Source organism: Pezoporus flaviventris, unplaced genomic scaffold, assembly GCF_033815535.1.
Source record: "Pezoporus flaviventris isolate CSIRO_AGI_PZ_B2104156 unplaced genomic scaffold, CSIRO_AGI_Pfla_v1 ptg000001l, whole genome shotgun sequence".
NCBI lineage: Eukaryota > Metazoa > Chordata > Aves > Psittaciformes > Psittacidae > Pezoporus > Pezoporus flaviventris.
In genome coordinates this window covers 39,938,258-39,959,320 of record NW_026892549.1, presented here as the reverse complement: position 1 = coordinate 39,959,320, position 21,063 = coordinate 39,938,258, and the positions used below count along the sequence as shown (strand labels likewise).

Below are 21,063 nucleotides of genomic sequence, written 5' to 3'. Positions count from 1 at the left end.
TCCAAAAGGTATTTTGAAGTATCAGCTGTGTATGACTGCTTCGTGTGTGGCTTACTCAGCTCTCTTTTGTGGAACATTGATGAAGGTGTTTGCAAGTCATCTTCAAAGCTTATCCTAGGTGTAAGAAACTAAAAAGGAATAGTAATGAGTTGAGAAAAATTCTGCAACTGATTGGATTTCCTGTGATTTTGTTATTGCTGCTACCATAATGCAAAGTGTGTGTGTGTGTGTGTGTGTGTGTTACGATTTTCCCATTTTGCCAGGATGATGACTATGATGATGATGACGATACATATGAGTCCCATTTACGTGGAAAATCTGTAGAAGTTTTTGATCTTCCTGACAATGAAGATATTGGTTTACCACTGGATATGGATTCAGCACAGTCTCTTCTTAAATTTAAAGAGGTGTGGTGGCAATTTCTTAAATATTTTGTGTGATGGATCGGGATGCATCTGAACCTTGTAAAATTTGCATATAATCTCCTACATGTCCCCCTCATTGTGCTTTTGGGCTTGTTTTCCCAACATTGCCATAAATTTCTGGTAAATGTCCCATGAAATGTAGGTCTTCTGCAATTTTCTGATCTCTGCTTTGCTGTACGTATTTATATTATCTTAAATGATCATTTGATTTAAATGAAATTTAAAAACGCCCTTGAAAACAAGCAGTAGAACCTAACATCACTTCCTTCCTTGTTGTGATGTCTGAACATTGCATTATATAGGTATGATGCTTCTCTTACTTCTTCTTTGGCTCATTGGACTTTGTATTTATTTGCTGCATAGTAGAATGGCTTTAACTATGGGGGGAGCATGGTGGGGCAGATATGTCCATTCTGAATGATCTTGAGTGATTGTTAGATGCTGTTTAGGAAGACAAGAAATATACATCTGATCTCTTTGTGTAGTCCCTGAGGTCTGCACTTTATTCTGTAGATGTGAGGGTTTTTTCAGGTGATGGCTTGTCCTGGGTTCAGCCGTAGCAGTCATTTTTCTCCTTCTTGGTAGCTGATGCAGTGCTGTGTTTTGGCTTTCGGCCTGGGAACAGAGCTGATAGCCATGTTTTGGTTTGGCCAAGGACTTTGTGAGCCTCATGCTCTGCCAGGGGGGAGGGGAAGCCAGGAGGAAGCAGAGACAGGACACCTGACCCAAACTGACCAAAGAGGTATTCCATACCACAGCACGTCATGCCCATGGGCACGTCATGCTCATGGGTTTTTTTATGGTGTATTTGGGTTATGGTGTACTGGGACATTTCAGCCTAATGATCACTAGAGAACATTTACAGTTTTCATAGGTTAGGAAGCATAGCAGCAGGCTACAGCATCTTTTCATAATTGCTATATTTACTTGCGATACAATTAAATTCTCAGCTAGAATCGTTACTGTGCTGTTATTAACAATCTAAATGAAGGCTAGTCATGGATTCATTTGTTTTAGTGTATGTTTGATGCACTATGCTTTGTCACAAAACAACAACAAAAAAACCCCACAAACCAGAAACACAAAAACCAGCCAAACAAACCCCCCCCTCCCCCCCCCCCAGGGTTACAGGTGGAAAGGGAGATATAAGAATTAACTAATAGTTGACAAAAAAAATGTTCTTTTGCACTTGCACGGTTTTCTTAAGACATGTTAAGGATAATCTTTACATTTGGCTTAGGTGTAGCCTTTATTTTGAATAATCCTATAAAGATTTGTGGTGTAAAATACAAGGCTTAATTTTAGAACAAAGCCATCATGTTTATTTGTAAGTGCTGATAAGTAAAAATACTTAGTACTGGTAAAGTTTTACTTGATTCTGTGTACTGGTTGTCATCATGAGCCCATTGCTGCCTTTTCATTGTCTTGGCACATTAAAATATTATATTAACCTATCCACTTAATGTCTGTACAGCAATATAAGATTTTTAGCTATAGGTGGTCATGAATTGATTTTTTTAGCAAACAGAATACACCATGGAACTTTTTGGTTTTAATTTGAGTTCAACTTTTTAATAAAAGCTCATGACAGGTTCTGTAATTGACAAAATAAGTTGACGTTCTTCCTCAAACCATTTTTATTGTAGCATAAGGGAATCGTGGACAAATAATTAAAACTAATATTTCAAATGCCATTTTGTGTGCGTCCATATGATTTGTTTGTTTGTTTGTTTGTTTTTCAGCTACAGTTGAAACATGCAGTAACAATAGCTGAAGTGAATCAGCTGAAGGAGAGAGTAAGTTTTCAGAGAATGTTATTATTGGGAGGGGGTAGAGGGTGTTGGTTGGTTTGGGTTTTCTTATTTCAACTTACAAACTTTACCAAGAATAGGCTGAATGCAGAAGGCAGCAATCTGTTTAAGCCTCGGGCTATATGTACTGCGTGTTACGCTAGACAGGCATTTCTAAACTGAAAAGCTGTGCTCAAATTGAAAATAAAACCCAACAACACCATGAAAAAAAACCCCACATCAAAAATCGCCCAACCTCAAAATCTCCCCTGTGCTGTTATAAGCTAGAGCATCTAAGCATTACTGCTTAGAGTAGAACGGAATATAATGGAGTACTGTATGAAACAAGCTTCCAAACAAATGCAAGCATGCTTTCAGTGGATAGAACTTGTCTTATTTAGTATAGACTTAGCACTTAACAGACAATGGTTCGTGGCCAACTTTCTGTTACCAGAAAGTTACCTTGTTTCCCTTTTTTCCCTTCTCAAATTTCTGATATGCTCTGGGAAGAGAGCCTTTTCCAGCTTTTTTGGCTTTATTCCCCCCCACCCCCTTTGTGAGGGTTGGTTCAACATTTCAGTTTTCTCTGGGAAAGGGTTTATTGTTCTTTTTGCTGCTTTTTCCACTGATGGAGATCTGTGCCTTTTTTCTGGAAATATCTGTTGTAGGTGAGCTGATGCTTTTATTCCATTGCCCTTCAGTGTTGCCTTGCTGGGATATGTACACCCTAGGAGAAGTTGCAGCACATGGCTGGGGTCAGGTAGCAAGTGGGGAGGGAATATGCTGCAGATTGTGATGATTTTGAATAATAGTATCTATTGGGGGTTTTCTTGCACTCTGCAAATGTTCAGAGCTCCAAGTGTAGAGAGGCAGGCAAGCAAAACTTCTTTGTGTTCTTATGATAGTTCTGATTTTGATTTCTGACAGTGCTCCTTGTCCTTGCAGTATTCTTGAAATTCAGCCCATCTGGATTATTAAAAAACATTTAAAATGTTAGTGTTAGTACAACTCACTCTGCCATTTTTTATTCAAGAAATTCTTGGTCCTTTCAAGATCTCTGTTACACCAGCAGTGATCTTAACTGGCCTCAAAAGAAGTGATTTCCTCTGTAAATGGTATCCCCAAAGGAGGCGTGGACATACTAAGTGATACCCTGTCTGCTCACTCCAAGGCCTGGAGAACTTCACATGTTACCATTCCCTTATAATGTGGCTGCTGTCAAGCTGAAGGGACTCCATCCCTTTCTTTTGTTATGGTAATGTTTGATGTGGAAGACCTGTGTCTTGAAGAGTACCAGGGAAGATCATCTGGCCTCATTAGTTTTGTTCAAAAAACTGTGGGCAACAGTTTAGTAGGACAGGGAGTTTGTCTTATACAGGTTAAGATCCTGTATCTCCAGTTCCCAGGTAACCAAAATAGGCCTCTCCAGAGGCAGAAAGAGGTATTGAGGTCTTGAATAAGTCAATACAAAGCTAACAATAAAGGTCTTATTCATTTTATCTCTTTAAAAGGAGGCAATACTAATAAGCAGTAAAAAACTCTTGGGTTTGAGTTCTAAACTCAGTTGGATTAGCAACAGTTGGAAGAGTTGATAAGAGTTCTTTAAAAGTTCAGTATCTTGTTTTAATATTACTGATAAGTATTTAATGGTTACTAGCTATTCTCTACTTGAATATGTATAAACAACTGGGTTTTATTTCATCTTTTAGTTTAGATTAATTCCTTAAGTATCAATTTTTTCAGTTAAAAATTGTTGAAGCCGAAAAAAATGAATGGAAACTGAGTCGAGCCCAACTTCAGCAAAACTTAGATGAAAGCAAAGAGAAAATTAAAAAGTTAGAGACCTACTGGTTAGAGGCACAGAGTTTATGCAAAACAGTAAACGAGCATCTTAAAGAAACTCAAGAACAATGTGATGCCCTTGAAAAGAAATACAGCAAGGCCAAGAAACTGCTTAAAGATTATCAACAAAAGTGAGTACCTCAATATCCCAGGTTTTGTTTCTTGCTTGTGTGATTTGTATATTATGGGGAAAATTGACAGTAATACCTGGGGTTAGGATTTGCTTAACATATTTTCTTTGTATTTTCTCAGAGGTTAGGGAAGCAGTGGGCTATAGATGCTGAATTCTTACATACCTTAAGTCACCAGCTTCTGGAAAGGTTCTTCAAAAATTTTGCTGCTGCTTTTGATTCTAGGCTTAGGAAAAATGATTTACTATTTCAATAACAATTTTTAAAACAACATAGTTGAGAAACTGTAATGCATCTATACTTTTGGAAGGACTACTTGAAATCTGGTATGAGGTACTTGGCAATACCTTTTGCTGTTTGTGGGAAAACCCTCTAGTTTTAACGAACTTAAATGCTCCAGATAGAGTAAGCATCAAAGGATATATAATAAGAGCCAGATACATGTGATTCAGTCTGAGTTAGGAGTTGTAGGGGGAGTAGAAGGAATTCTGAGAATTAAGGTTTTGGGTTTTGTACCTAGCCCATCAAAATGCAGCATGAAAACAGTATGTTTGGTCTCTTAACATGTTTGGGATTTTTAGTACAGGTAATATTGCTTATCCAGTATGCCTGTTGTCATACAGATGTCTGTTCTACCTTTTTTCCTCTTTGCTAGACAGGAGCTAAATGCAAAATACTTGTAGAAGTATCTTGATAATACAGAACACAACTATTGATCTTGGTGGTTCGTATCTTAAATATCTCCACTTACTACTTCCTTTTAAAGGTAGTTTGCATTACCTTTAGCTCTGTAATCCACATTGGGAAATGTTACTTTTCCAAGTACTTTTTGGTGAGCTTTTTAAAGGTCTCCTTTCCCCTCTTCTCCCAAGCTTATCCACATGGAAGCTCAAAAGTACGTTAAAATGACTGCTCACAGGCTAGTTTCCATTTCCTCACTGTATTGCAAATGCCCATTAGTCCTTTGACTGTCCCCGAAGCTTTTGCATTTTGTGTAGATGTTCTATGCTTATTTGCTGTGTTTGTATGTTATTCCATCTGACTTGCAGGAAAAAAGCGGCTTTTATTTTTGGTTCCTTCCTGCAATCATTGTTTCCTTTTTGTAAAACCAGCCACTGCAATTTCTGAAGGATTAACTATGTAAAAACTTGAAATTCAACTTATTCTCATCTAAAGAAGTTTAGCATAGCTTTTGGAAGGAAAATACTATGTGTGCATGTATCTAAGATGTAATGATTGGAATCATGTGTATATTTCATGCTTTAAATGTGTATTCGACTTGCCACTTTTAAAGGCAGAGAGATGGTTGTGACTTTGTAGAAAAAGCGTTGCAACACATCCTCTTTCAGCCCAGAGTAAATTGTAATGTCACATATATTTTCTTTTGAAGACAGTAAGAGCAAACAAATACATAGGTCATTTTATGACCTTACAAGATTAATGAATCCATTACACTTTAGACTTGATTTTTTTCAATGATTACTTACAGTGTTTTTTAGTAAATGCAACTGTGTGTATTTCTGTGTATTTTTTTACATCTCTGTGTGTTACTGTTTCATACATTTGTGTATTTTTTTTTTCACCAGAGAAACAGAATATATGAAAAAAGAAGAGGATCATTCAAGGCTACTTGAAGAGAGAGACCAGAAATATGCAGAACAGCTGAGAGTATATCAAGAAAAAGTAAAGGAGTATTATATTTTGAAATAGACTTCTGCATTCTCAGAGAGTTGTATCTCACTTCTGAATTTTAATTCTTGCAGATTTCAGAGCTTGAAAGTAAATTAAAAGTATATGAGAGAATGCCGTATATGTTTGGAGGTGGCAGTTTATTGGAAGATGTCTGTCAAAGTCCAGGCCAATATAATGAAGATCTGAAGACTAAAGAAGATAATGAAAAAGAAACTGAATCAATAGAAGACAGACTAAATTCTTCCGATATGTTAATTTCTGGTATGTTATAGGATCTTTGATTTGCATTTAATAAAAATCAGTAGTTATATGTGTAGTAGTTGTTAAGAGAAGCTGTTTGCTATTTCCTACATACTGGGTAAATGTTTGACCTGAACAAGTGTGGATATTTTTGTTTAGGTCCCCCAACATTTTCCATATTTGTAGTAATGTATTTCTTAAATACTGTGGGAAAGAGGAGATAGGTGGAGAGAGATCCATCTTTACTGTTCCCCAGGTTCTCTGTTGTTGAAACCGATAGTATTAGCGGGACTAAACCACTGAGATTTTAAGCTATGATTTCCACCAAAACTTGCTGGTTTTTAATTTGTCTTGTAATTTTATGTCTAGAATGTTATAAAATATCCAATGGTGGTTTAAAGGAGGACTTTTTTAAAAGATGTGGTAGATGCTTATGCGCTTGAAAGAGTCTTGGAGAACAAGGACAGGAAAGTACATTTTGGTCACAAATTCTTATCTATTTGAGAGTAAAATTCCATTTTCAAGCCATAATACAATTATATCCTGATCTGATGGATTTTTTTTTAATTGAAGAAATTGAATAGAAATATATTAAAAAAAAATAAAGTTGCTATCACAATGTTAAAATATTATAGTATTATTATATAAAATGGTATTTTCCCATAGTGAAATGGTAGTAATGATTAACAGGTAAAATAATTGTGATTTAACTTCTGAATATTCTTCTGGCCAGTGGGTTGGAGAATTTCCCTACCAGTTGTTTTGGATTTTTTTTTTTTTTTTTTAAGTAATACATATTTGTTGCAGATTTTGATGCTTTTGTTGGGGATACTCCCAGATTAGACACCAGTGCACACAAAGCAAAGGCTCAGCTTGCTTTGAAAGTAAAACGCCAGCCACCTTCTCGATCAAAGCTGAAAGAATCACTTGGGGCTGGACAGCAGACTGCAGATCTGCAGGTACTGATATTGGTAGATAATTACGCATTCAGGATCCTGAATATATGTTCAGTTTTATCTGTATTTGCGATTTTGAGTGTTGTCTCTGCTTCATTCAGACTGTGACAAAGCATCGTATTTTTATGCTGTAAATGAAAACCCCTATTTGGGGTTCATACCACATGTCATCTCTGGTGTGTTCTTTCTGGCTTCTACTTACTGAAAGATTTTGGTATAGTGACAGTGATATGTTGTGAAATATGTTTATCTATCATGTAATTCTCTCATCTGAAACAAGTTAGTTAAAAAATTTCTTCAAAAAGTAAATACTCTGAAATGCTTCATTATTCCATAAATAATCATTTAAGCCCACAAAAAGTATACAAGTAAAATATTCTAGCATGTTTCTGGAAAGCAGGTTAATTAGGGTGTGTATAGTTAGTATATGAAATAGCCTGTTATAGAGGGAGAAGGCTGAGCTACTTCACATAGTCTAAAAAGTGGTTCCATTGAATTAGAATGGCCAAGATATACCAGAACATTTCTGACTTGGCTGGAGAAAGATGATTTGGGATGTGCACAGAGATCTGTGTATGTAACTTTAAAATTTTCTGAACTGAGTAAGTTTGTGTGTAATACAGCATATTCTTACATCTAGTGGAAGATCAGGTAGTAAATTATGTGTCGTGTTTGTCATAACTTTTGTATTTGTTGAAGGATGAGGATTCGGAAGATGCTGTTCTCAACAGAGAACTTTCCCCTGTGTACCTAACCAAGACCTTAGAAACAAGTGAAAAATTAACTCTCCCACACCTGGATGACACAGATCGAAAGAGTGAAAAGCTTGAACAAACAGAAAGCACAGAAAGTCCTCTAGAGTCAAGTCCTTCTGCTTCCACACACTCTTCTCCAGTACACAAACCAAACAATGAAAATAGCACAATCACCACACGTTCACCTCCTCCTGAAGAGATGGCTCCAAATTCTCCTCAAGGGTATTCCAAGAGTGTTAAGCAAAGAGAAGCAAAAGGGAAAGGCAAAGAAGCCAAGGGTAAAATTTAAGGGTTTATTATTATTTTAATCTTTTGGGTTAAAGTATTACAGATTTTGGATGGAAATTATTATTGAACAATAAACTATTTGAGGGGAAAGTGAATTGACACAGAACTAATTACCTGTTCTAAAACCAGTTCTTAACTCTTAAGAAAGTTTAAAGTTATCAAAATGTGTGTAAGTTCATTGTATTCTATTTTTATTTATTGAAAGTAGTAGTATGTTCTGAAAATAAGCTTATCCTTTCAATTCCTCCATCTGCAACAAGTGCATTACCAAATTTCTACGAAAGCTCAACATTTCTGAAATAATTTACAGCACCAAGAATCTAAAAGATGCTCCAAGATAAATGCTGTTTCAATAAAAATTATAGAAAGGAATAAGTCTAAATCAGTTTAGTAAAAGCTCTGACCTATAAATCTAAAAGAGTCTAAATGGTTGCCTTGACGTAAGCTAAAGGGGAGCTAAGTAATTGACTGTGGATAAGCAGTAAAGGTCCTAAGGCATTTTTGCAGAACACTAGCCTCTTAAGTGGCAGTGTATTGGAGAGTAAGTCTGACTGATTTCCTGATTCCCAGTGTTGACTTTGTGCTTCCAGATGTTATACAGGTGTTTAAACAAGATACGGATTCTGAATATTATGGGAATTACTGCAGTATTCATCTTGCCCTCTTAGGATATTTCTCACTAGGAAAAGGTTGAAGGTATTATAATCAGCTTAGTCACTACTAATCATCATTTGATTGAAATATTTGGCTTTTTTTCTTCAGTATAATTGAAAAAAGGATCAGATAAAATGTTTTAAATGCTTGATCTATCCTCTAGTCAGCTAGCACAATATATAAAAGCAGATTATATTTGCTGTCTTTTCTGTACTGCTCAGACAAAACCTTTCTTTTAATACCCTGAAAATAGGATTTGTTTTATACTCTCCTCATTCTATGTGTTTCTATAGTCTTAAACAGAACTAGTCTCTACCCTAGCTTCTGTTAGTAAAAAAAAAAACCAAAACCGCCACAATTTACCAAAGCAACTACTTCATATATAAGTGATTTTTTCATTCTTTTTCTACATTTTTTTTTTTTTGGTGATGGATAAAGCATTGTAAACATTTTCCTAAAACTGGCAGTCACTGGAAGAGCTAATTAACGCAGTACATCAAAGATGAGAATTAGTATTGAAAGCTTGCTCTTCGTAGGCAAAATGGCACTAAATGCTCGCTTGTTGCATTCTAAACATATTTAAATGTCTACCTATTATTTCATTGAAATAATCCTTTCTATTACCTTCCCATCCATTCATGTATCAGTCTGTACTTATTAGACTGCGTTTTAGAAATTACCCCTTTTCTTAGAATACTTCTTCTGGAGAGAAATGTGGAAACAAATGTCAGTATTAAAATTAATTCTTCTGGTTTTGTATTTAAGCTGACAGAAAAAATAATCAGTTTAACTGGTAGTTATAATTCACTGGATGTTACTTTTTTAGAAGTAGTGGTTAACTAATTAGATAAAGTTCTGATATTGATCAGAAACTACTGAGCAGATATTAAAAAAGGGGGGAGGAAAGGAAGCCTCCCCTGACTGTCCAGCACGTATAATTTAAGATAACCATTTATGTGTTTCAGGAAAGGTGGTGGGTGATGATAGTTGCCCTCAGTTTTGTGTAGTGAACATGATTTTTGTTCTTTCTGATCCTTGAAGTCATCCGTATGCATTACTTCATGTCAGTTGTCATCTTGAAGACATCTTAAAAGCCTACTTTGTCTCACAAAAAGCAGGCTTCATCTTTTTCATAGGCAGCTTAGTTATGCAACAGTCTTGGAGGAGCTTCAAAGTCCCAATTATTTCTTCAGAATAGTCACATTTTGTATACTGTTTCCAAGAAACTTGGTTTGTTAGGATCTGTCTGCTCTCCAGGTACTGGTTATCGTGTTGTTTCGGCACATTTTCTGGAGCTAGCACCTTGCATTCATAGCCCATGTTCCAATTAGCTAGCTGGACTAGGTGGACTAGCTACTGAACCAGAAAAAATGTAAAAGGAACGTCTTATAATACTTGAAGCATAGTAAAGGACAATTGAATGCTGTATTTGCTCAGCTGTTCCTTTGAAACTGATTTTCTTTAAAGCATCTTATTTATCCTGGTTATCTAGTTGGTGTATTTTAAGGTTGACATTTTGCAAAAGAAAGAGGTACTTTTTCATAAACCTATCTTAAACTATGGTTTAATTCACTGAAGCAAAATGCTGTGGTACGTTTTCTCTTTCTGTAGACAGTATAGAATTACTGTTTATCAAAAGCAATATTTTTGATCAGTCATAAGCAACTGTTGTGTTGTCATTTTTCAGTGGTACAGCACAGCCAGAATGATGGGAAGATGCCCTGAGAACAAGTTATGTTGATATGGCTGTAGTATTTTCAGCTAATATCTGCATGTGTGAATGTGAATTTCTCATATTTTAGTATCTTATTTGCTTACAAGCATCATCAGAATTACTTGAAACTTGCAAATCTTTTTGGAATAACATTTTTATTTTTCACCCCACTATGAAAAGCAGAAGAAAAAAAAAATGAAGATAGGACAGTAGAAACAAATGAAGGAACGTCATCAGGGAAGTCCAAAAGGAGATTTCCAGATTTTGGGTGAGATTTTGTTTGTGTTCATTTGGAAACAAATAGGTTTCAGTGTTACTTTTGGAGAGTATCATGTTTTCCCTCAAAGAATTTCCTGGGATTCTTTGGTTTTTATCTGAATACACAATAGCTCTTGGGCATTTTCAGTGTTTATTGTGATTATATGTGGTCCTTGAAAGTAGTTGCATAATTCTGTCGTGGTTCTTGAGTAAAAGATGAGTGACAGTACTTTTTTTAATTACATGCATAATCTGCAAAATCATGCTTTGTATAACAGCCTAAATGTGGCTTTTTGTAACAGCTGGAATCAATGTTAAAAACTAGCTTATCAATTAAAAAAAAGTCACACTGTGTAAATGTAAATGCTTTATGAAAATTGTGGGTTTTTTTACTTCAGTGGATTACGGAAATCTGGAGGCAAGGGCAAGAAACACGAAAAAGAAAACCTAAGAGGTTCTCTGGATAGCAGGTAGTTGTTTTGTTTGTTTAATACATGCATGGTGTATTTCTAAAGATTTTAACCTAAGTATCTGTTTTAAAATTATCACTACTATTTGACTTTAATACATTCAAGTATAACAGTGGTAGAATATGACGATTGATAAGATGATATGGAGGTGAGCTTCTAATCTTCTCAATAAAGAAAAATACATTGAATAATATAGAGGAAACAATAAAACAGGGTTACATTTGAAAGTGGCTCAGATGATTAACTCCTTGTGCTGTATCTTAGATATAAAACTTGTATGTTGTTTAGGAAGATTAATGTTGAGTAAGTTAAATTAACAAATTATTTGAAATTGTTAAATTGCGTGAAATATCTGCAAAAACACTTAAATTCGTGTTGTTCAATAATTCAGATTATTTTGGATGGCAATTTAAAGGCAAGTATTATTTTCTTTGTAATTATCAATTGTGCTATGAAAAGGATAAGAATTAGTGGTGTGTGTTTCAAGTTTGTTGTTGTATTGTGTGTTGGTTGTGTGTCTGGAGACAGGGTGAGGTGGTTTGTTGTTTAAACACAATTTAATCTACTTATTTCAGAGGTTCCCGGGAACTGCTGGATGACTCGGGCAACAATCTGTCTGCATCCGATTCAGATTCCCCTGTTCCTACTTGCATGCCTTTCTCTTGGTTTGGAGACAGCCACAAGGAGCCTCAGATTTCTAGTAGCAGCTCACTCTTTCCTCAGGGTGGGCAGGACAGTTGTGAACATGGTCAAGAGAAGAATAAGAGCAAGGTAAAGATGACTAATTTGTGCTTTGAATGTTTAAGCATTACATCTTGATAAAGTAAAAATATCAGTCTTTAGTATGTGGAACCTTGCTGACTTCGTCCTTGACCACATCCCCTCTTCCAAACGGTGCTGCAGAAGGCTGAGGCTTCACAGCCCTCACAAGCAGAAACTGTGTGAGTGTTCCCATTCTCTCCTCTTCAGTTGAAGCATCAGTGGAGGCTATTCAGGCTGAAATAGCATCTAGGGAACAGTCACAGGGTATGTTATTTCACTGGTTTATAATGCTAAAGGTAATGCTAGCTTTAGGACAGCATAATTTTAAAAGCCAAATCTTTTTCCCTGTGTGATACAGTCTAGTACTTGGAGGAAGCGTACATAAATAGAGGTCAGCTTCCCAGGCAGTTCGCCAACCACCTCTTAGCGTACTGATATGTAGGGGTGACGTGCCAAACAGGTGGATGGTTTTCATGAACAAATTTAGTATTGAAAGCCAAGAGATGTATCTTCTAGGAAACTGCTTCTGAGTAACAGCCTTCTAATAATTTAAAGCCTTTTAACTAAGTCTTAAGAGGGAGACTACAGGGTTCAGTCATAATCATAAAATTACCGTCTTCACAGTTTAAACTATTGGAAAGTAATGGCTGTAAAAAGTAAGAAGTGTAGTGTGTGCTGTCTAAATAGTTTGTTAAAACCCATTTCAGCATAAGACCGTTTCTAACAATCTTACTAACCTACCTCCATTCTTGTTTCCTTTGGATTTTGTCAAATTCAAAATTATAGCTATTTGAGTAACCTTGAAAGCTATCTTTGAGTTTCACACTTTTTTTTTTTTTTTTTACTTTGGTTATCTAAAATGCCCTCTCAGTTTTTCCTTTTTCTCCATGCTGTTAAAATGAAGTGAGTCACCAGTCTAGAAGAGAAACTTTCTGGGTTGTAGTCCATGAAGTCACTGACAATTTGCAAAGGCAGTTTCTTAAATTACATTTTCTTTTCTTAGTGTGAATTTACAGTCCCTATGACGGGAGTAAGCTGTCTGCACACAAAGTTTGTAAAGTGGTTTTAGAACCACTTACCATAGCACAGGAACTTAAGAAGAGCTGAAATTTTTAATCTATGAAGTACACTAACACTTTACAGAATACTGTCCACTATGTGTCAGTCTTACATATTTACATGAAGCATGCAATGGCCAAAAGATGTTTCTTGGGTAAATAACCCAAGGATCTTGGAAGTGCAAGATCCATGTTGAAGAGGGTATGCATACAAGGTGGTACAATTTTTGATTAAATGGGAGTGCATGACTGATCTCCTAATAGGCTATAGCAAAGTTACCAAGAGATGTTTTCTGTATAGGTAAACATTCAGTGGTTTAGCTTTCAAAGTCTTTGGTTCAGAAGAACCCATTCATCCCCACTTCATTCATCCTTTGTATGATTCAAATGATTTTTCTGAGCATAGTAGAAGTCCCGCTTGCATTTCTACTATAAGCTCCCGTAATGTGCTTAAGCACCCCTTAGTGATGTTTATATAGATGCTTTTCTTGGCAGTCAGAAAGGTATAGCTCTTACCAGATTCAGTGCTCTTTTCCTTTTCATGTTGCCTTGAAATAATAGCCTTTTCTTCTCATCGTTGTATATTTAAGTTGATTATCACTTTAACCTTCCAGCTGGTTTCTGGCCTACTGTTTTTTGTTTCCTTGTCATGCTCCAGTATGTAATTGCAGTTCACTGCTCAATTTCTTTAGTGCCAGTTGCAAACCAGCAGCTGGAAGAATATACAAGTCTTCCTTCAACTATCTTCCTGCTTTATAAAATGGTAGAAAGCTGACCCTGTTAAACAACACATTCTCATACATTTATTAATCCTAAAATCATGCTCAAGATTTCCAAAGTCAGGCTGGTTTTACTTTGCAACATTTGGGGTCTTTTATAATGACAGTAATGAGACAGTAGCTACTGCTTGGAATGACTAATCTTTGTAGATCTTAACCTGCAGTTGATCATTAAGTTTGTACTACAATTACAAGACTTTGGTAAACCTCACCATGAAAAGCCATTAAAACTGAAAAAGAACTGTGCTTGACCACTCAGCAGTTAGTCTTGTTACTAAAAGAACATAACAACAAGAACAAAATCATCTTCCCAGAATTTAAAGAAAGAATACTCCTTTTTGTTGACTTTAACTCCGTAATATTTATTGCTTTTATGTCTGTAGTATCCCATATGATCAGGTGAAAATGTTTCTTACAGAGCAGGTAAAAGTAGAAGCCCTAACATAAGAACTTTGTCATGCAGAAATCTCTAACTTTTATACTGCGTCTTTTGCATTGTCAGTAATTTCTGTAGTTGAGTTTAAATATTGATGGCATAAGGAATTAAATTAAATTTAAAGTGGGTTCTGTTTCTGCAAAATTTGCCTTTTAAAATTATGATACCTAGAAGGTTTCTATTTTCTTAAAATGATACTGAGTTTAAACTTCTAATTTGGCAAACTAATGAATCAGCTTTTTGTTCCTTGTGAAAGCTGGAAACATAAGGACTAAAATCTTGTGATCTGAGTTTTGCAGACTGTTCTGCCTTATGAGATTTCTAAATGACACAGTTTGTAAATTAGTCCCTTTACATAATCTGCTGCTTGATTTAGTCCCATTGATACAATGCAAACATGTACATACCACTCAGGTGTATGCAGTGTTTAATTTTGGCTGCAAGGAAGAACACTGGGATGTAAACTGTTTATATCCTAGTACCTTAGGAAGCATACCTATAAAACCTCTTCTATCTGAATTCTGTGCTCTTCCAGAATAAAAAAATCTTTGTAACTGGCTCTCAATCCTTAAAAGGAAGCTACTACTTCTTTAAACCAAATAGAAGCAGGGGGAGGAGAAAACGCTACAGCTGGTGCTGACATGCTTTATTTTTGGTTATGTTTTCTTCATTTTTTTTTTTCCTAAAGTCTCATTAAATATTTTTCTCTAATATCATCCTGTCTTTTTTATTCTTTTTTTGTTGTTGTTATTGTTTGCTTGTTTTTTTGAATTTTTTTTTGTACCGCTTCGTTTCTGAACTGCCCTTGATTGCTCTGCAAAGGTAGAAGGAGTGAACTGAGGGTAACTAAAAGGAAAGCTCCTAAATAGATTTTCATTTTGGGATGAAATTAATTGGAGAATAGGTTGGTGGACAAAGTATTCTGTTGTTTCTGGTAATACCTTTTACATCTAAAAAACTGAATAAGTACCTAAAATATAATGTAATTTATAAAATAATCTACATGGGTAATTAGAACTCTGTTTTTCAGTTATGTACAGTACCACCCTATGAAAGGTAGCAGAAAAACTCAAGTTGTGCTTTGGGTTGGGGTTGTTGGGGTTTTTTTGTTTGTTGGTTTGTGGTAGTTTTCCTTGGGTATTGTTTTGTTTTGTTTCTTTGGGGGTTTTTTTTGGTTTTGTGGGTTTGGTTTGGTTTGGGTTTTTTTGTTAAGACTGGAAATGTGTAGCAGTAATTTAGGGGAAAAAGGGAGTGCAAAGATCAAGTATCCACCCTAAAGCCAAGGCCAGAACAAAATTTAGAGTTGAGTTTAAACTGAAATCAAGTTTAAACAAGAACGTCAAGTTTAAATCAAGGACACAAATACAGAAGTACTCAATGACGACAACTGCAAAAACATAGTTCTAAGTTCAGTAACTTATAGGAGCATCAGTTACTGAAGAAAAATGTCTGTAACATCAGTTTAATTTAGGATTTCAAATTATTTATGCATATAGGGTATAGTACGGCATCCTTATAAAGTATAGTTACCTGATTAGACACGTAGATAAAATTACAGTAAATAATTGCTTACTGTTTGTAGACAACACAGGGTAGTGCTGAGAAATAAAATTTAGAAAAGCAAAGGTAGGAGGCATGATTTTGGCAGAGTTATTTTTTACTCGCTAAAGAAAAGTAATGTTGGAAATGGAGGTAATCAAACTAGAAAATATTCTGTGAAACACATACATTGGTATTCTTCAGGGGGACTTTCTTACCAAACCTGCTGTGAAGTTTTCAGGTACAGCAATCTGAGGGTTTTTGTACTCTTCAGCTTCAGTCATAAGCTGCTCAGGTAACCTGGCTGAAGTTGTACATGTAGTGGCTGTTAAGTAAGTTTGAACCTAGATCCTGCTGCTTTTGGATGCAAAGGCATGCATACAGATCCAAAAGCTTCCTTTAAACACAGACTAAGTGTAACAACTAAATGTAAACAATAAATGCTGTGAAGATTTTTACATTCTTTCAATATGATAGTTCTTACATTAGTCATATTTCTAACCTGAACTTTAATTTCTTAGTTTTTTTAAAAATATAGTAGTAATTTATTAAAAGAATATATTTTTTAAAATCTTTCATAAGAGTGTTCTATTTTGAAAATAATTTGTTCAGGCTGTCAAACTACATAATTTCTGTAGATTTACAGTGTTAAACCATTTTTTGTAAAGACAGAAATAACTGCTGAATTTCTAAAATGTTCAGCTTTGTCATAGTGTTTTTACACTATTTGGTACTTTAGCTATAAAGATTTTATATAGCCTGATACAGTCCATTTATTATAAAAATTATTCAGAAAGATATTTTACATCTATATGGTATTTTTTATATCAAGGTAATTTTCAGATTATACGATCCTGTGCTTCAAATGCAGCCACCTAAAAACTGAATCATAGGATAATTTGGGTTGGACCTGTAAAGGTCATCTAGTCCAGTGCCCCTGCAGTGAGCAGGGACATCTTCAACCCAATCAGGTTGCCAAGAGCCCCAGTCCAGCTTGGCCTTGAATATTGGGCATCTACCACCTCCATAGCAACCTGTTCCAGTGCTTCAGCACCCTCATCAAAGCTGTTAAAATGAACAGCAGTACAAAATCTTAACTCAGTATTTAAAGTTTTGGAAAGCTTGTCCTTAGGCAAGCTTTGTATTCTCTATTCATGGACTAACTTGAACCCTGATCTTTAAACTGCTGAAAGCTCCTTGCTGTTCCAAATCTCAACATATGTTAGGCAGAGACAGCCTATTCATTTCACTGTTGACTGCAGTGGTTCGATAATGGGCCACTATGAAGTCTAAACCTAGCTCTTGTTTTCAGAAACTTTGGAATTTATGGGGGCACTTCTGTGCCATGGGAATCTTAATGACAGTAAACAGTTAGGACTGATCTTTATCTCACCAACAGAACAGTACCTTCTGAAGCACATTCATAGTACTTGTGTAGGTTTGAGTGGAATACAAACTCTGTATGAATAATTCCAGCAAATAAGTCTTAAATTGCTTCTCCTCGAATGTGGTATGCCTGCTGAAAAAGTAACCACATGTATTTCCTTGTGTATTAAACGGCATTTGGGGTTATGACCGATTCTCCACACAAGGTGCTTTTACTGGGGATATTGCTTTAAATCTTTTACTACGTTCTTGAATTCATTAATTTAACAAGAACAAGTCAGATGCTTGATGTCATGAGTGCATTTCCTATGTAATCTAAGGATAACTAAATTGTACTTTATTTTCATTTTTTAACAAAAAAATACTAGAATGTCACCTTATGACTTGCTTTTCCAAAAAGTGAGTTAATAAAACGTTATTTCCACTTGTTTGCAGAGTAGAGTTGTCATAGATGACACATACCATAGCAAGCCAAGTTGTGAACTTTCAGGGTTAGTGACAGAGCCAAATCTGTCAGGTCGTTCACACACTTTAACCTTCTCTTCAAATGAGGTGAGTTTCAAAGTGTGTATATGTGTGTTGTTGATGTTGTTGTTCACACTACAGCATGTTTAATAGAAACAGATGTGTGTAATGTGACACTAGATGGCTGTTTCCATATTTGAATGTTCCATATTTGAATATTTGAATGTTGAAGAACACTGTAAAGAATCAGCAGTTGTTACTGAACTCAGGATACTGACTAGTAGATGCCTTATCAGCCTTTTGTATTCTGATCCTAGTTATAGCATAGCAGTTGGAATTAACTCTTTCTGATCAAATTGCAGTTTCTAATTTTACATATAACACCTTTCTGTTTGACTAATTTAAAGCAACTTCCTGGGTGAATGAAAACTGCAGTGTTTCTGACCTTGCCTTCACATCTGTGCAAGTTTGTTTTGCCATAAAATTTCATCTATGTAAAAACAAACAAAAGGAAAAAGAAAAAGGAAGATAAAAAGGCAGACTATAATGGTTCTGATATGTAACTAGAAACTAGATACCTGAAAGTCAGTGGTTGTTAACACTGGAGAACTTGCTCCTTTGGCTACAGCTGAAACCTGAAGTCTACACTTTGGTAACATTCTGAGATATTGTTTCATACAATATTTGACTTGTGTGCATCATTATAGATTAAATCCATTATAGCCTAGGAGGAGTCATTAAGATCAGAACAGTCATCTTCCAGAAATGAGTTGGAAGGCTTGCTAAACTGATAGTGATAATGCTTGAAAAAAAAAAAACTACATGGTGATTCATGAATGTGGGGGTTTGTTATTTACTCTTAAACCAGGCTTTGGTGAAAATCTTAAGGTATTCCAGTAATATGTAGGAAGTCAGAACAGTTTTACAATATTATAAATGTAAAATCCTAACATAAAATCAGGTGTCAAAAATCATATAACTGGAGTACAGCTTTCAGTAGTGGATTAATATTTTGAAGATGTTTATCAGCGATGACTGTCATAGATACTGGAGTTCCTCTGGTTTCATTAAATCTACCATTGCAAGTACTCCCTGCCGTTTCTTGAACGGAATGGTTCATGAATGGAACATGTGTTTCTGAAACTTTCAAGCAGTAGAAGTTAAAATCATTAAGATTTTAACAGACCGAAATATCTGCTTGACTGCTGTTCTTTGATCAGTGTTATAACTTTCTTATTCTAAAATTCAAGCAAAAGTTGTCTGTCATTAATTGTGCACATGTAAAGTGATGATTTAAGCCTTTTCTTGTTACAGATTAGCTCAGATTCTAGTGTTATCTCTCGTTCACATTGCTTATACATATGACAAGAGAAAGTTGTTTGTACCTTTTCAATAATTGATTATCAGGGTCTGTTCTGAGGTTAATGATAAATGTCTCTAAGCTGGTTTCTGTTTTGGAAAGCAGTATATGTGCAGAGAAATAGTTCTGTTCTTGTGGTTTCTTGAGCAGTAGTGCAATACATTGAGGTCTAGGAAAAAGTAAGTAAGCAAACATAGTAATCCTTAACTTAGGCTCTTTGCAAGTAGAATTTTCTATCTGGTGCTTGTTTTTTGATGGATATTTATGAACCCATCCAGGGATCATGCTAGCCCACATAACCCCTGCTTTCAGAGGAGTGGCATTATAGCATTTTGCTCTACAAATCCTGGAAAGAGACCTCCACTCACAGATGGTTAGCAGGCTAGCTGGTTAACCCTTCTTTAATCTGTTAAATGGTGTGATGGCATTGGTGTGTTCTTGGGGGTTGTATTTTTATCTTTAGTCTTCAGTATTTCTGCATTTGCTTTCTGAATCATCTGCATTTTTATGCAGCAGCACATGGTTTTCTTATTCTTCCACATCTTACAAATACTTTTAGTTCTGCTTTCTGAATATGAAGCTGATCTTTGTGTGTGTGTGTGCGTGAGTGTGTGGTGGCTTTTTGGGGGACTGTAACCCTGATGTACAGCCACCTTGGGACAGTCCTCCTGTCTCTGGAAGAGCAGTAGGGGACTGGAAAAAAAATATGTAGATGTGTTATTTAATGATTGATAATTACTCATAAAATCAGTGTTCTTCACCTTATTCATCTATCCTTTCCACTTTCCTATTCATATTCTAAAAAAAAACAAACCCCAAACTCAAGTAGTTTCAGGTATGCAAAATTCAAATCACACAGGATTAAATATCTTCCTCTTCACTTCTGTGAGATGATGTCCAAGTGTTTCAATACTGATTCAGTTTTTGGTACAACTTCTTCTGGTTTTAGAGTTGTCTTTTCCAATATGAAGTAGGAGTTTGTTAGCAACTGATAATGCTAAAAAGCATAGATCAGAATTAGTAACTCATTCTGGAAGACTTCCATGACATGTCTCTTAGGTGCTCTAATCCTTGCTGCTTGGAAGAGCTGGTGCAGAGAGTCCCTAGGATTCTGCTGGGAGACTGCATTCCCTTGGTGAAGTGAATGAATCTGGGCCTCTTTGACAAGAGTATACCTTCTTCAAATACTAGCGCTCTGAAGCTACAGAAGCAACCTTGTTGCATGGCTAGCACAGATGAAATAGATTTGTGAGTTCCAACTAGAATACAACATTTAACACATTTTCCAGTATAAAGGAGATGGCTATAGAGAGATGTATACACGGACACATGCCACCCCTACAAAAGGTAATAATAAATATATATAAAAAAATTTACATGTGGCAATATATATTCTAGTATTTCTGGCTGCTGGTAGACCAGCCCCAACTCTGAGATACAGGTCAAACTTATAATGTAAAAAGTGTCCCCTTTTTTCTGTATTATCCGTGAATGCTTGCCTAGTATGAGACAAAGTTAAAAGTTATCAATATTTATTTTCTATTACAGTATCAGATTGGGGAGTACTGTTATCTAAAATGTTTTAAAATAAACTGGCATTTTGAAATTCCTTTTAATAATCCTCTCAGTGAATCTTCTTTCTCTGTACTCCTCTCTTGCTTGATAGCTTGCATAGAAAACTCAACTGTGCCCCAGTTGTCTTCATACAGATGCTGTATAGAACACTTCAAGCAAAACCTTTTCTAAAGCCCTTTGTGGCTATTTTATGAAAATTGCTCCTCTTCTTCTGCACATCAGGAAGGCGGATGCGTTCACACTTCTTATATATACATAAGCATTTTAATATGGATTAGGAGCTCATTTTTGAAGTAAATCTCCTGGCAGCCTCGTCTTGCCTTAATTTATCTTGGAAATCAAATCAGATGTACCAGGAGCACTGTTGGAGCACATTCTAGCTGGTGGTGGCCATTGAGTGTGTGTGACCAGACTAGGGCTATTTGGAAGTGAAAAATCTGTCAAAATGCTTGCAGTATGTGTTTTAGGACATCAGCACAAATTCTTCT

General features: G+C 35.7%; 1 protein-coding gene across 7 annotated transcripts in view; it reads left to right on the top strand.

The window, feature by feature from the left end:
• LOC133269415 (neurabin-1-like) overlaps positions 1-21,063 on the top strand; it is a 41,283-nt gene that overhangs the window by 16,779 nt on the left and 3,441 nt on the right. For 3 of the 7 annotated variants that reach the window (XM_061453670.1, XM_061453659.1, XM_061453649.1), the window contains exons 7-17: positions 264-407; positions 2,168-2,221; positions 3,959-4,188; positions 5,775-5,871; positions 5,952-6,141; positions 6,928-7,079; positions 7,776-8,109; positions 10,668-10,755; positions 11,144-11,215; positions 11,791-11,986; positions 17,611-17,727. In XM_061453670.1, the coding sequence (XP_061309654.1) occupies positions 264-407; positions 2,168-2,221; positions 3,959-4,188; positions 5,775-5,871; positions 5,952-6,141; positions 6,928-7,079; positions 7,776-8,109; positions 10,668-10,755; positions 11,144-11,215; positions 11,791-11,986; positions 17,611-17,727 (1,674 nt within the window). Of the gene's footprint in view, positions 1-263; positions 408-2,167; positions 2,222-3,958; positions 4,189-5,774; positions 5,872-5,951; positions 6,142-6,927; positions 7,080-7,775; positions 8,110-8,709; positions 8,816-10,667; positions 10,756-11,143; positions 11,216-11,790; positions 11,987-17,610; positions 17,728-21,063 lie in introns of those variants that run through there. The other 4 variants (XM_061453681.1, XM_061453701.1, XM_061453691.1 and 1 more) reach the window with 4 other exon arrangements.